The sequence below is a fragment of the Brachyhypopomus gauderio genome, chromosome 17, assembly GCF_052324685.1.
Source record: "Brachyhypopomus gauderio isolate BG-103 chromosome 17, BGAUD_0.2, whole genome shotgun sequence".
In the NCBI taxonomy this organism is placed as follows: Eukaryota; Metazoa; Chordata; class Actinopteri; order Gymnotiformes; family Hypopomidae; genus Brachyhypopomus; species Brachyhypopomus gauderio.
In genome coordinates, this window is record NC_135227.1 from 18,147,699 (window position 1) to 18,160,988 (window position 13,290).

The 13,290-nt window shown below is 45.4% G+C and overlaps 2 protein-coding genes across 11 annotated transcripts in view; one reads left to right on the top strand and one right to left on the bottom strand.

Moving 5' to 3' along the window:
- ank3a (ankyrin 3a) overlaps positions 1 to 12,555 on the top strand; it is a 103,924-nt gene extending 91,369 nt beyond the window's left edge. For 5 of the 9 annotated variants that reach the window (XM_076978624.1, XM_076978625.1, XM_076978626.1 and 2 more), the window contains 5 exons: positions 229 to 372; positions 2,694 to 2,781; positions 5,435 to 5,615; positions 10,104 to 10,186; positions 10,524 to 12,555. In XM_076978624.1, coding sequence (XP_076834739.1) covers positions 229 to 372; positions 2,694 to 2,781; positions 5,435 to 5,615; positions 10,104 to 10,166 — 476 coding nt within the window. In that variant the 3' untranslated portion in view covers positions 10,167 to 10,186; positions 10,524 to 12,555. Of the gene's footprint in view, positions 1 to 228; positions 373 to 2,693; positions 2,782 to 5,434; positions 5,616 to 5,726; positions 5,808 to 6,593; positions 6,678 to 7,000; positions 8,103 to 10,103; positions 10,187 to 10,523 lie in introns of those variants that run through there. The other 4 variants (XM_076978627.1, XM_076978629.1, XM_076978622.1 and 1 more) reach the window with 3 other exon arrangements.
- Positions 1 to 13,290, bottom strand: part of LOC143480792 (uncharacterized) — a 123,806-nt gene that overhangs the window by 26,202 nt on the left and 84,314 nt on the right. The window contains exon 3 of one of the 2 annotated variants that reach the window (XM_076978632.1): positions 13,036 to 13,123. In XM_076978632.1, coding sequence (XP_076834747.1) covers positions 13,036 to 13,123 — 88 coding nt within the window. Of the gene's footprint in view, positions 1 to 10,826; positions 13,124 to 13,290 lie in introns of those variants that run through there. The other variant, XR_013121879.1, reaches the window with a different exon arrangement.

Consider the following 13,290-nt stretch of genomic DNA (forward strand, 5'->3'; position numbering starts at 1 on the left):
GGGCCATATGTGTGTATTTTGTTTGTTTTGTTGTATGCCTGGGCCAGTTGTGTATATTTTGTTTTGTTGTATGCCTGGGCCAGTTGTGTGTATTTTGTTTGTTTTGTTGTATGCCTGGGCCATACGTGTGTATTTTGTTTGTTTTGTTGTATGCCTGGGCCATACGTGTGTATTTTACATCGATCCTGCATGCTAGCGTATCGCTAACACAGTGTTATGTTTCCCCAGCCGACGCGCTGACTGCAGTCCTGACCAAAGTGAACCGGATGGATATTGTCACACTGCTGGAAGGGCCCATTTTTGACTATGGTAACATTTCAGGCACCAGAAGTTTTGCAGATGATAGCGCTGTGTACCAGGAGAAAGCGGATGGTAAAGTTTAGACCCATCTAGCTGCCCCCCCCCTCCCTCCCTCATCCCTTTATTTATTTCTTTACCTGTCCTTTGGTCTCCCCACATTGTGGTGTTTATGGATGGAAGGATCTCCTGAAGTAATGGCTTTGGTTCCTCTGAGATTTCTTTACCCCTTCCACATCAGATTTCTCCTCACCTGCTTCTTGGGTTTAGAACCTGCTGTTCTTGCGTTCTGTGGCTGACACGCGGTTCTCTTACTGAACACTACAGAACGAGTGCGTTCTGAACTCCAAGAGCAGGTGATGGGAGTGTGTTTAAAGGCTCTCCCCAGAGCCACTCTGCCCAGCACATCAGCCCTGTTTTCTTTCTTTCTGTCTTCCTTTTTTTCTTTTCACATGATCTAATCCCCCCCCCCCCCCCCCCCCAACCCACCCCTGAATGCATGGGTCTGTATTTGAACATGCATGCAAACACGGTTGTGAAGGGTGAAGCAGTCTGCATGATGGCCGCCCTCAGCCCTCAGCCAGTGCAGGAGAACCTCGCGTCTCAAAGGAAGTCTGAACTTTACAGTAATTCACAGCTGTCATAGAAGGTTTATTTGTGTTTATAATGAATGCAGTGATGTTTTAAATCAGAATTTTAAAACACTGCATTGGAAAAATCATATGTGTATTTTTATATGTAAATTTCAAGAGTTTACATCTGTTGTTTGGGATAAATTCTTGCAATGTAGCATTTTCATGAGCATAAAACTATTGTGAGCCTTAATCCAGATGCATGCTGACACCCTGTATCTGTGTCTAGATGTTCTTAGAGTTGTGTTTGTGTTCCTATTTGCTCTTAGTTAAGTTCACCGCATGCCATGGGCCAGGATCTGCTCTCGTCTGCCTCTCCTATAGCTTTCTCCTCCGTCTGTCCCTCGTTCCTCCCTCGATGGAGGGATAGAGAAAAAGAGGGAGAGAAAGGAGATTCTCCCCTCTCCGCATCTACCCTCTCTCCATATCAGACTCCTCCTCTGCGAGTGATCAGTCCATCCATCCATCCAAGCTTCCTACACTCATCCATCCATCCATCCATCCATGCATTCATATTCCCAATACCTTGCTCCTCACATCATTCTTGCTCAGTTTTTTGTGTTGTCTTATATGTGCATACGTGTTGTGTGTGTTTGTGTGCGCTTGTGTGTGCCCCCCTGTGCCCTGTGTCACTCCCCCTGTGATTCTTCTGTTGCCCTCTTGACCCCCAAGCCGCCCCCCCTGCTCTCTTCTCTCTGAGTGTGTGTGTGTGTGTGTTCCTCTGTGTGTGTGTGTGTGTGTTTCTGAGTGTGTGCAGGTATGTTTCGGCTCTGGCTGCTTTATTTTCCATTATGTTGTCTTTTGTTCTTTCTGTTTGTGTGCTTTTATTGTTTCTGTGAATCCATTTGTGGGTGTTTATGCATGTGAGTCCTCATGTCCTAGCATCATGTCCACTCGTGTGTGTGTGTGTGTGTATACATGTATGATCCTCTGCAGGTTACTTCACCATCCTGTCAGAACAGCAGCCTCTGTCTGAGCTGCATTCTGCCCAACATTCTCACCCCCCAGCCCAGTTGCCCCTCACTGAACCCAGTCTGCCCCTGCAGCCCTCAGTGGAAGCCCTTAGTGTGACCCCATCCAGACCCAATGAACTGGACCTCTCCCACCCCACACACTCAGACCACACCCCAGAAACTTCCAGCCAATCAGAGCCTGCATCAGCCACACTCTCGATCAACCTACAGACACACTTAGACACACACTCTCAGGCGTCCACAAAGTTCTGTGATGTGCCACTGTCCCCTCTGGAGGCAGACAAACACCCACACACACCTGATGGTGGCCCAACTACTGTCAGTGCTGCAGAGATACACACTCTGTCTGGTGGAGGAGACCCTGAAGGAAGACAGGAATCCTGTGAGACGTGGGCGGAGAGAGAGGGAGAGTCCCACCCTTCTCAGCAAAATGCCTGTTCCAGTGAACAGGGCAAAACCACACAGCAGAGCAAAGATGAGAACAAGGGTTTTCCATTATCATCATCATCATCATCATCATCTAATGACAAGGAAAGTGAAATACCAGATAATGTCAAAGGCCATTGTGAGGGTGACCTCTCCCCCCGTCCATGGGCAGAGGTCTTGATGGAGTGTCATTCTGGAGCAGAGGAAGAGGAAGAGGAGAAAAAGAAGGAGAGAGGGGAGAAGCAAGAGTGCCGGCTTCTCGCGACAGACTGCGGTGGAGAGAGGGAGGAGAGGGTGAAGGAGAGAGAGAGAGGAGAGAGGGATGATGAAGGGTCAGAGTTTGAGGTGTGTTCGCTCTCCACAGGCTGGATCAGTGAGAACTGCAATGCCAACGTAGATCCATCCACTCCAGCGCGGAGCCTGAGCTCTGACTTCATTGACAAGCAAGACAGGTACCACACAGCCTATCAGCACACACGACATCACACAACAGTAGGTAACAGCCTATCAGCACTCACAACATCACACGACAGTAGGTAACAGCCTATCAGCACACACGACAGTAGGTAACAGCCCATCAGCACACACGACAGTAGGTAACAGCCTATCAGCACACACGACAGTAGGTAACAGCCTATCAGCACACACGACAGTAGGTAACAGCCTATCAGCACACACGACAGTAGGTAACAGCCTATCAGCACACACGACATCACACCACAGTAGGTAACAGCCTATCAGCACACACGACAACACACCACAGTAGGTAACAGCCTATCAGCACACACGACATCACACCACAGTAGGTAACAGCCTATCAGCACACACGACATCACACAACAGTAGGTAACAGCCTATCAGCACACACGACAACACACCACAGTAGGTAACAGCCTATCAGCACACACGACAACACACCACAGTAGGTAACAGCCTATCAGCACACACGACATCACACCACAGTAGGTAACAGCCTATCAGCACACACGACAACACACCACAGTAGGTAACAGCCTATCAGCACACACGACAGTAGGTAACAGCCTATCAGCACACACGACATCACACCACAGTAGGTAACAGCCTATCAGCACACACGACATCACACAACAGTAGGTAACAGCCTATCAGCACACACGACAACACACCACAGTAGGTAACAGCCTATCAGCACACACGACATCACACAACAGTAGGTAACAGCCTATCAGCACACACGACATCACACAACAGTAGGTAACAGCCTATCAGCACACACGACATCACACAACAGTAGGTAATGCAGCCTATCAGCACACACGACAACACACCACAGTAGGTAACAGCCTATCAGCACACACGACAACACACCACAGTAGGTAACAGCCTATCAGCACACACGACATCACACCACAAGCCTATCAGCACACACGACAGTAGGTAACAGCCTATCAGCACACACGACAGTAGGTAACAGCCTATCAGCACACACGACATCACACAACAGTAGGTAACAGCCTATCAGCACACACCACAGTAGGTAACAGCCTATCAGCACACACCACAGTAGGTAACAGCCTATCAGCACACACCACAGTAGGTAACAGCCTATCAGCACACACCACAGTAGGTAACAGCCTATCAGCACACACGACAACACACCACAGTAGGTAACAGCCTATCAGCACACACGACAACACACCACAGTAGGTAACAGCCTATCAGCACACACGACATCACACCACAGTAGGTAACAGCCTATCAGCACACACGACATCACACCACAGTAGGTAACAGCCTATCAGCACACACAACAGTAGGTAACAGCCTATCAGCACACACGACAACACACCACAGTAGGTAACAGCCTATCAGCACACACGGCAACACACCACAGTAGGTAACAGCCTATCAGCACACACGACAACACACCACAGTAGGTAACAGCCTATCAGCACACACGACAACACACCACAGTAGGTAACAGCCTATCAGCACACACGACAGTAGGTAACAGCCTATCAGCACACACGACATCACACCACAGTAGGTAACAGCCTATCAGCACACACGACATCACACAACAGTAGGTAACAGCCTATCAGCACACACGACATCACACAACAGTAGGTAACAGCCTATCAGCACACCACAGTAGGTAACAGCCTATCAGCACACACGACAGTAGGTAACAGCCTATCAGCACACCACAGTAGGTAACAGCCTATCAGCACACACGACAGTAGGTAACAGCCTATCAGCACACACGACATCACACCACAGTAGGTAACAGCCTATCAGCACACACGACATCACACCACAAGCCTATCAGCACACACGACAGTAGGTAACAGCCTATCAGCACACACGACAGTAGGTAACAGCCTATCAGCACACACGACATCACACAACAGTAGGTAACAGCCTATCAGCACACACCACAGTAGGTAACAGCCTATCAGCACACACCACAGTAGGTAACAGCCTATCAGCACACACGACAACACACCACAGTAGGTAACAGCCTATCAGCACACACGACAACACACCACAGTAGGTAACAGCCTATCAGCACACACGACATCACACCACAGTAGGTAACAGCCTATCAGCACACACGACATCACACCACAGTAGGTAACAGCCTATCAGCACACACAACAGTAGGTAACAGCCTATCAGCACACACGACAACACACCACAGTAGGTAACAGCCTATCAGCACACACGGCAACACACCACAGTAGGTAACAGCCTATCAGCACACACAACAACACGCAACAGTAGGTAATGCAGCCTATCAGCGCACACGACAACACACCACAGTAGGTAACAGCCTATCAGCACACACAACAGTAGGTAACAAACAAAAGAATATTTGCGGATCATTTGCCTGAGAACAATCAATAATTTAATTTTAAAAGGTACTTAGAATAATATAAATTTATATATAAATTGGTTGTTAATTATTCGTTTAATTTTATAGTAAAAGAAAAACAAGGATGACGGGTTACTCATTCAGTAAACAGGGCAAATGTTATAGATTATGTCTGGTGACTAACAGTCAATTGTCATCTGTTTTTGCATTTCCAAGTGATGCCTTGTCTGAGTGAAACTTTCATTTAGTCAGGACAACTCCAGTGACTCCGTGACATCATCATCCAGAGGGGATGCTGGAAAACTTCGACAAAACGGCGAGCACTGTGATGGTCCCGCCCACAGCAACGCATCACAGGATTCAGCCAATGGGGTGAAGGCAGGGGCGAGGGGAGAGGAGGGAACACTTCTAGTTGAACACAGAGTCAAGGTGAGAGATGGTTACTCAGTGTCATTATGTTTACGGACCATTGCTTTATAATACCTGCTGTAGTTTAAAGAGTGGGCTTTTAGAGCTGTGCACTGTAAATGCGTTCGTTAGCAGCGCAAAGCTACAGAGTCGGGGTTGGACGAGGAGCGCACCATCACCACACAGGTGTTCCGCAGACGCCTCCTGCTGAAGGTACCGCCCTCCCGGCAGCAGGCTCCGCCCCCAGCAGGGCTGGTGTTGATGGTGGTGGTGGTGGTTATGATGGGGAGGTGGTGCTGGGTGGCCAGACCTGGCTGTCTGTCCTCCACGCTGGTGCTTGTGGCTTCGGATTGTAATGTCACAATAAACACATGGTCTGGGGATTTCTGGACACTTGCATGCTCGATCACCTGCATTCTACCTAGTGTGTGTGTGTGTGTGTGTGTGTGTGGGGTGTGGGGGGGGGGGGGGGGGGATCCTTTTCGATCACATCCTTTTCTTTTAGACTGTGGTTTACTATGACCGTTCTTCCAAGCCTATGCATATCCAGCGTGTATAAGCGTGAGGGCAGGGGCGGAGTCGTGGGGCGGGGGCGTACACAGGGGCGGGGTTATGGACGGTGGACTAAAATCTTTTTCTTTTTCTGCGTGTTTTCCTTTTCGATCACATCCTTTTCTTTTAGACTGTGGTTTACTATGACCGTTCTTCCAAGCCTATGCATATCCAGCGTGTATAAGCGTGAGGGCAGGGGCGGAGTCGTGGGGCGGGGGCGTACACAGGGGCGGGGTTATGGACGGTGGACTAAAATCTTTTTCTTTTTCTGCGTGTTTTCCTTTTCGATCACATCCTTTTCTTTTAGACTGTGGTTTACTATGACCGTTCTTCCAAGCCTATGCATATCCAGCGTGTATAAGCGTGAGGGCAGGGGCGGAGTCGTGGGGCGGGGGCGTACACAGGGGCGGGGTTATGGACGGTGGACTAAAATCTCCCTTGCTTTAGGGTGACATGGCATGGAGAATTCCACCAGAGAGTGTTACCGAGGAGTACTGTGTAGATGAGGAGGGGAACGTCACCCACAAAAAAGTAATACAGCATCATTCACCCTGTCTCATTCACTCATTCACCCTGTTTCATTCATCTCTCTCTCTTCTGTCTTCCTTCTTCTCTCTCTTTTTCTGCCTCTGTCTTTCACTGGTGACATTTACATTTGTGTTTGCAACGCTTCTTTTTCTCTAAACTAGGTTCAACACGCTTGAGATTCCAAGATCTCTCACATCTCAACACGCTTAAGACCTCTCCTCTCTTCTCCTCTCTTTTTAATCCTTCTGGACTGTTCACCTGTGCAAATACAAAAGCCCCATTTCATCCTGCCATTGTGACCTTTGACCTTCGTCACCTCTCAACAGATCATCCGAAAGGTGCTCCGGCGGGTGGAGGCTGGGACCGCCCCGGGAGGGGAGGGTGTGGAGTGGGGCCTGGCCCACGCCAGCTCTCTCTCTCTGGGGGAGAGCTGTGGCCGGCTGAGCCCCGACTCCCACGCAGCTCTGCCATCTAAGGTCAGCACTGTCTGGGCACAGTGGCAAATGCCAGTTAAACGGACAGAAGCATGGGGTGATGAGAGGAGTGGCGGGTGTGCCGTGGTCTGGGCGTGAGCACTAGGACCCAGGGACACGATCACAAACAGCTAGGGCTGCCACAAACGATTATTTTTATAGTCGACTAATCACCGATTAATTTTTATGATTAGTCGACTAATCGGATCGTGCGTTAATTGAATATAAAACATACAGCTTATCACACTAGAATGCAACTGCTATTATATAATCATCATTAGATTTCAGCTAAAAATAAAAACAATTAAGATCATAGTTCATTAAACCTTTAATGAAATATGCAACTTGTTGCAACAATTATTAAAATAAGTATAAGGCACTGGCTTAAACAACGCAAAAATAAATACATTAATAAAGATTTTTTTTTTTTAGGTTTTTCTTTCTTTCATTTGTCTCTGGCATCAAACGTAGCTACATATAAATCAAATTAGGTAGGTACCTGAAACTAAGGAATTATTCACAAAAATAAAGTTTTGGTCTCACTGACATTACAGAAAACACACGAATGCATGCTAAGGCTAATGAAACAAATCGCCATCACTAAAGTACAAAGTTAACGCTCTGTTTACGGTAACGTTAGCAGCTAACTAGCGATTTAGATTACAGAGATGACGGTCCCTCTTCATCATTGTCACAATAAGCCACAACATGCTTCAGGTGCTCGTACATCGCGGTTGTGCTGCCGTGGAAGGAAAGTTCTGCCTTGCAGATATTGCACGCGTTTCGGAACCCGGTTACGGAAAATGATCCCACACTTTTGAGTTTCGTAGCCGGGTAGCCATGATACCAGTCTGTGTAATGTCCTGGGATGTCGTCCACTGTCTACCTCGGTTTCCACTACTGCGCATGTGCGTTAGGGACAGAAAGGCAGACAAGACCGCAGCAGTATGGAGAGTAGGGATGTCCCGATCCAGCTTTTTGAACTTCCGATCCGATACCGATATTTATTTGCACTTCCGATCCGATACCGATATCGGCCGATACCGGCCTATCCGAGCATGTATTAAAGTTTAAAGTTATTTAGCCAACTTACTTTGTTGTCAAACTCATGTTGAAAAGCGTTTTACTCTTGATAACAAGTAGCCAGCTGAATTAGGTGTGTTTGAATAATACACAATGGTTGGTAAGGAGAAACTGACCTGTTTATTTAGCAATTAATAAACTCAAAATAGACAAAATATTAAATAACAAACAGAAATAGCATCAGTAAACCAAGGATTAAAAAGCCACAAGTGCAAATAATATTGTAAATTATATTTTTAAAAAAACACACACAACCTGAGTGGAAAATAGTCTATTATTAACATTAACATCCATCAGTGCTCTTGAACAAGTGTAAACCAAAGCTTAAAAAAAAATCCGTGCACATATCGTAAACTAATTAAAAGCAAAATGCCTTCTACTCCACACTTTGCTGCTCCATCCCCTATACACTCCCTTCAATTCAAACGTTTCTGCCAGTGTTAGTTGTGTAGGACCTTTCTTTTTGTCTTCGGTTTTCATTAGAAACTCGTCATGTTGTTTATGGTGGTATTTCGCTAAATGCTTGATTAGATTGGTGGTATTAAAAGTTCTTACAGCTTTACCACAACGCTTGACTTTACTGTGGCATATGTTGCACTCTACCTCTTCGTCTTTGTCATCCTTTAAGGTAAAATAATCCCACACAACTGACCGATAACTTCAAATTTACACGGCGGTCCGAGATGCCACGGAGCTAAATTGGGGCAGAAACTACGCTCGTGTGCTGAAGGTGTGCTGGAAAATGCGGACCGGATTTTACTCTCACTAGCAAAAACTAGAATGGATTATCTAAATGGGTGCGCAGGAAAACCGGGATTGGACTAAAAAAAACTGGATCGGGAGTCTGGATCGGCATTTTCTCGTGTCTGCCGATCCGATACCGATACGCATTTTTTGCTAATATCGGCGGCCGATCCGATCCAAATATCGGATCGGGACAACCCTAATGGAGAGAGAAAAAAAACACGACGCATCGACTATTAAATTAGTCGTCGACTATTTTAATAGTCGACATAATCGTGACTAGTTGACTAATCATGGCAGCCCTACAGACAGCACATCCAGGAAATGTTGGGCCTGCAGGGGACACAAGAGTACTAAACATATGCGGTGTTAGCTGTGACTTTACGTGATGTGTTTATGTAACTTGGAGTGTGTTCAGGTGGGGAACACTGATGTGCGGGTATTGTTACTGCATGTCTTTACCTCGAATCACCAGCAGAGGGCACTTCAAAAAGCTAATCCTCTTTGAGCTTTTCTTTTGCACTGCATAATCCAGTTATAGCCAAACGTCAGTATGCAGCAGCCTGGTATAAAGCCTTCACTGATGTGTTGTCCTGGTGATGAAGTTACTATTAACACACGGACGTGCATCGAATACACCAGGAATTTCAAACTGCATCCCTGCAGGATGTCAGCATTGCACAGTTCAGTGTCATCCCCATGCTAACATACACACACACACACATATATGCTCAGCTTCTAATGGATAATTAATGGACAGACCCAGCCACTCTCCCTGGGGCAGCCTGTGTGTGGGAAGGTGTGGATGGTGTTGGGTTTTCAGCTGTTACAGCTGCTTTCTCTGGGGCTTCTGGTCCACCTGCTTTGAGCTCACGACTCTGACACTCACCCACTGTTCTGTTCTTCTTGTTTTTGGTCTTTGTAAAGATTTCTCTTCCTTCAGCGTGATGGATCTTTCTCTCACAGCGGGCTCCGGCGTTGTTTACTAAATGGCCACCGAGACATGGCTAATTGCTGACTTGTAGAAAATGCTTCTCTAACACAGCTTTCTTTCTGTGTGTGTGTGTGTGTGTGTGTGTGTGTGTGTGTGTGTGTGTGTGTGTGTGTGTGTGTGTGTGTGTGAGAACAGGGAGATGTTTCCAAGGCAAGGAGAAAGGAAGAGAAGAGATCGTTGGAGAAGTTTCATTCGTAGATGCAGTCTGGAATGTGCAGGTAAGCCCTGTGGCTGTAGTAGTTGGGGCTTTAGCCCCTCATGGACTCCATCACAGGTTGTCCACTAAAAGCCACAAGAAAAATATAATATAATAAAAAAAAAAAAACAACTCAGTAGTTGTGAATTCATAAACTTCCATTCACTTTGATCTTTTGATGAAGTTATTTTTTCCCCACCCACTGAGGTCAGATCATTTAAATAACCTTCACTTCCTCATAAAGTCATACATCACAATATGACAGATATTGTATTAAGTTGAAATCTAAAGTGAACTCTAAATCCTGATTTTGTGAATTGAAATTGTGAAACTGCTCTTGTGTGATCACGTTTTTGCAGGTATATCTCTGATCTGACTCCGGAGGGCGGGGCCAGTAAAACTTGGTCAAATGGAAATATATGGCCAATAGAAACGTATCCGCAGCTTCCATATTCAGAGACGGTGTTCTGGGACCGCCCACCTGATCTACTCCACTCTCGCATGAGCATGAGACAACACACTGCTTTTCCACCATCCAGTTTCCTGTTCTGTTCCTGGAAAATTTTGCTTCCATTCTACATATGGACCTGGAAAATTGTACTTCCGGTTTTGGAGGGACTTGAAAGGTTATATTTCATGCTTTTTTTTTTTTTTTGAAGGAACCAGAACAAATGTACTTCCTGAACTCACATGGACCAGCAGGAAATCAGAAATGTTTCTGTGCCGTATTTATCAGAGATGCTGGAGTGGATCTTGGCTACAGCCTTGAAGAATTCTCGATAAAGAGAAACACCGTCATAAACCGAGACACATGCACAGACACACACACACACACACACACACAACTTCCTGTGACCAAAGACGGCACAAGGACGCTTTTTACTTTCTTCCTGTTCCTTCCTCGCCTTCTCCCTCACGCAGACCTGCCTGATCAGGAGGAAATCACACCGTTTTGTGTTTGTTTTAAAACAAAACAAAAAAAATTATGTGGTGATTTTTTTTCTGTACATAAGTTAACATTGTGTAAAAACTCGTAACAATAGCCGCTAGGTTGAGAAAGCGCTGGTTACCGAAAACTTTAAAAGTGCTTTCACCATTTTAAGAAAGTTTGAATGAAACTTCACAAGCTCTTGTATACCTGATTATTATAGCTGGTAGGTTTGTACATGAAATAAAAAACATTGTTTAAACAGGGGAGTGTTACACAAAGTCCTCTGCGAATTTCAACAGTTCCCAAAATGGGAATTTATCATTCAGAGTACTATTCTTTTGATGCATGTAATCCCCCTTATTTTAAGAACCTTCTTTTCTAAGTTTGCAGAAAACTGTATTTAAAATGAACAAACCCATTTAGAAATGTTTTGCTCGTGTGCACATATAGCTCTAAGATTCCCACACTTTTATATTCAGAAATGTTACCCAAGGGGGAAAAAGCATCTACAGTGTAGCGCAGTTAAGACCTAAAGGACTAGCCATGGCCCACACGGAGAGATTGCTATACTGCCCTCTGGTGGCCGGCTCTGCTGCCGACAGGTTGTGAGGGATAGTTGAACTGAATGTATGCGCTAGCAAACAGCCTCCATGTTCAACTGTAACCGTCTCACGTGTATCGGCTAAAAAGTGTAAAAGTCTTTCTGTATGTTGTTGGCTGTGTGTTCTTGTTATAACAGTCAGTGTTCTCACAGGGTTTTCCTAACACTGCTGTGGTTTGTAGGTAAAAAGGCTTTTAAAATTTATTTTGTTCAGGTTTTGGTGAAAATTTCCCTCCTGGGTTACATGTACTCACACACGAAGAGGTCAGACCTCCTCTGACTGCAGAATTAATCATGTATGTATTACACAAACGAATACTGGATGGTCATACTAATTATTTTAATCATAAAATAAATAGTGTTTGAAAATGTGTGATCCCTGTTAGAGCAGAGTCTGTGTTGCCGTGCACTGCACTGTTTTTTGATAAGTTTGTAGAGATTTTATTTAGCCATTAGACTTTTCTTTTCTCTGGTAGAGCTGGATTGAATAGAGCCCAGTAGCTGGCAGGTGGTGTGAACTAAGATTATAGTGCGATGATCTACCGATGGATTTTAATAAGGAAATAAGGCAATTATAGGGCGTCATTCCGCTTTCCCTCTTTACTTGTCAATCAAACAATAGGTGGGGCCTGGTGTCTTATGTTTATTTTGTTTGATAACCTCTTTTCACCTGGAGCAATCTTTTTAAAATAAATTCTTACTTACAGAGTGAAGCCATTTAAACTGAACTGTTCTAGCACTTTGGTTATCAAAAGTCTTCTCTTTTAGAAGCTAGCAGCTATGATGCCACCATAATGTTTCAAATGTCTTAAAAGAATGAAATTTAACAATAAATAAAGTTGTTCATTTTGCAAACCTATTATGTTCTTGTCTTGTTCATCCCTGTTGTATATTTATATTGGTTTATTGTTATGAATACCTTAAACTGGCTATCGAACATTGATCAAATTGGGTCCCCACCCTGTGTGTGCTGATAGGCTGTTACCTACTGTGGTGTGTTGTCGTGTGTGCTGATAGGCTGTTACCTACTGTCGTGTGTGCTGATAGGCTGTTACCTACAGTCGTGTGATGTTGTGTGCGCTGATAGGCTGTTACCTACTGTTGTGTGATGTCGTGTGTGCTGATAGGCTGTTACCTACTGTCGTGTGTGCTGATAGGCTGTTACCTACTGTCGTGTGTGCTGATGGGCTGTTACCTACTGTCGTGTGTGCTGATGGGCTGTTACCTACTGTCGTGTGTGCTGATGGGCTGTTACCTACAGTGGTGTGATGTTGTGTGTGCTGATAGGCTGTTACCTACTGTTGTGTGATGTCGTGTGTGCTGATAGGCTGTGTGGTACCTGTCTTGCTTGTCAATGAAGTCAGAGCTCAGGCTCCGCGCTGGAGTGGATGGATCTACGTTGGCATTGCAGTTCTCACTGATCCAGCCTGTGGAGAGCGAACACACCTCAAATTTATGCAAATTATTATTTGATTAAATGATTGTTAGTTCAGTTTGACAAGTTCTCATCTACCCAAAATAAAAATTAACTCTTGAATCACAAGTGTTGCAGCTAAGGGAATCTTTATCGCAGGGGTACTCAACTAAATTTTTC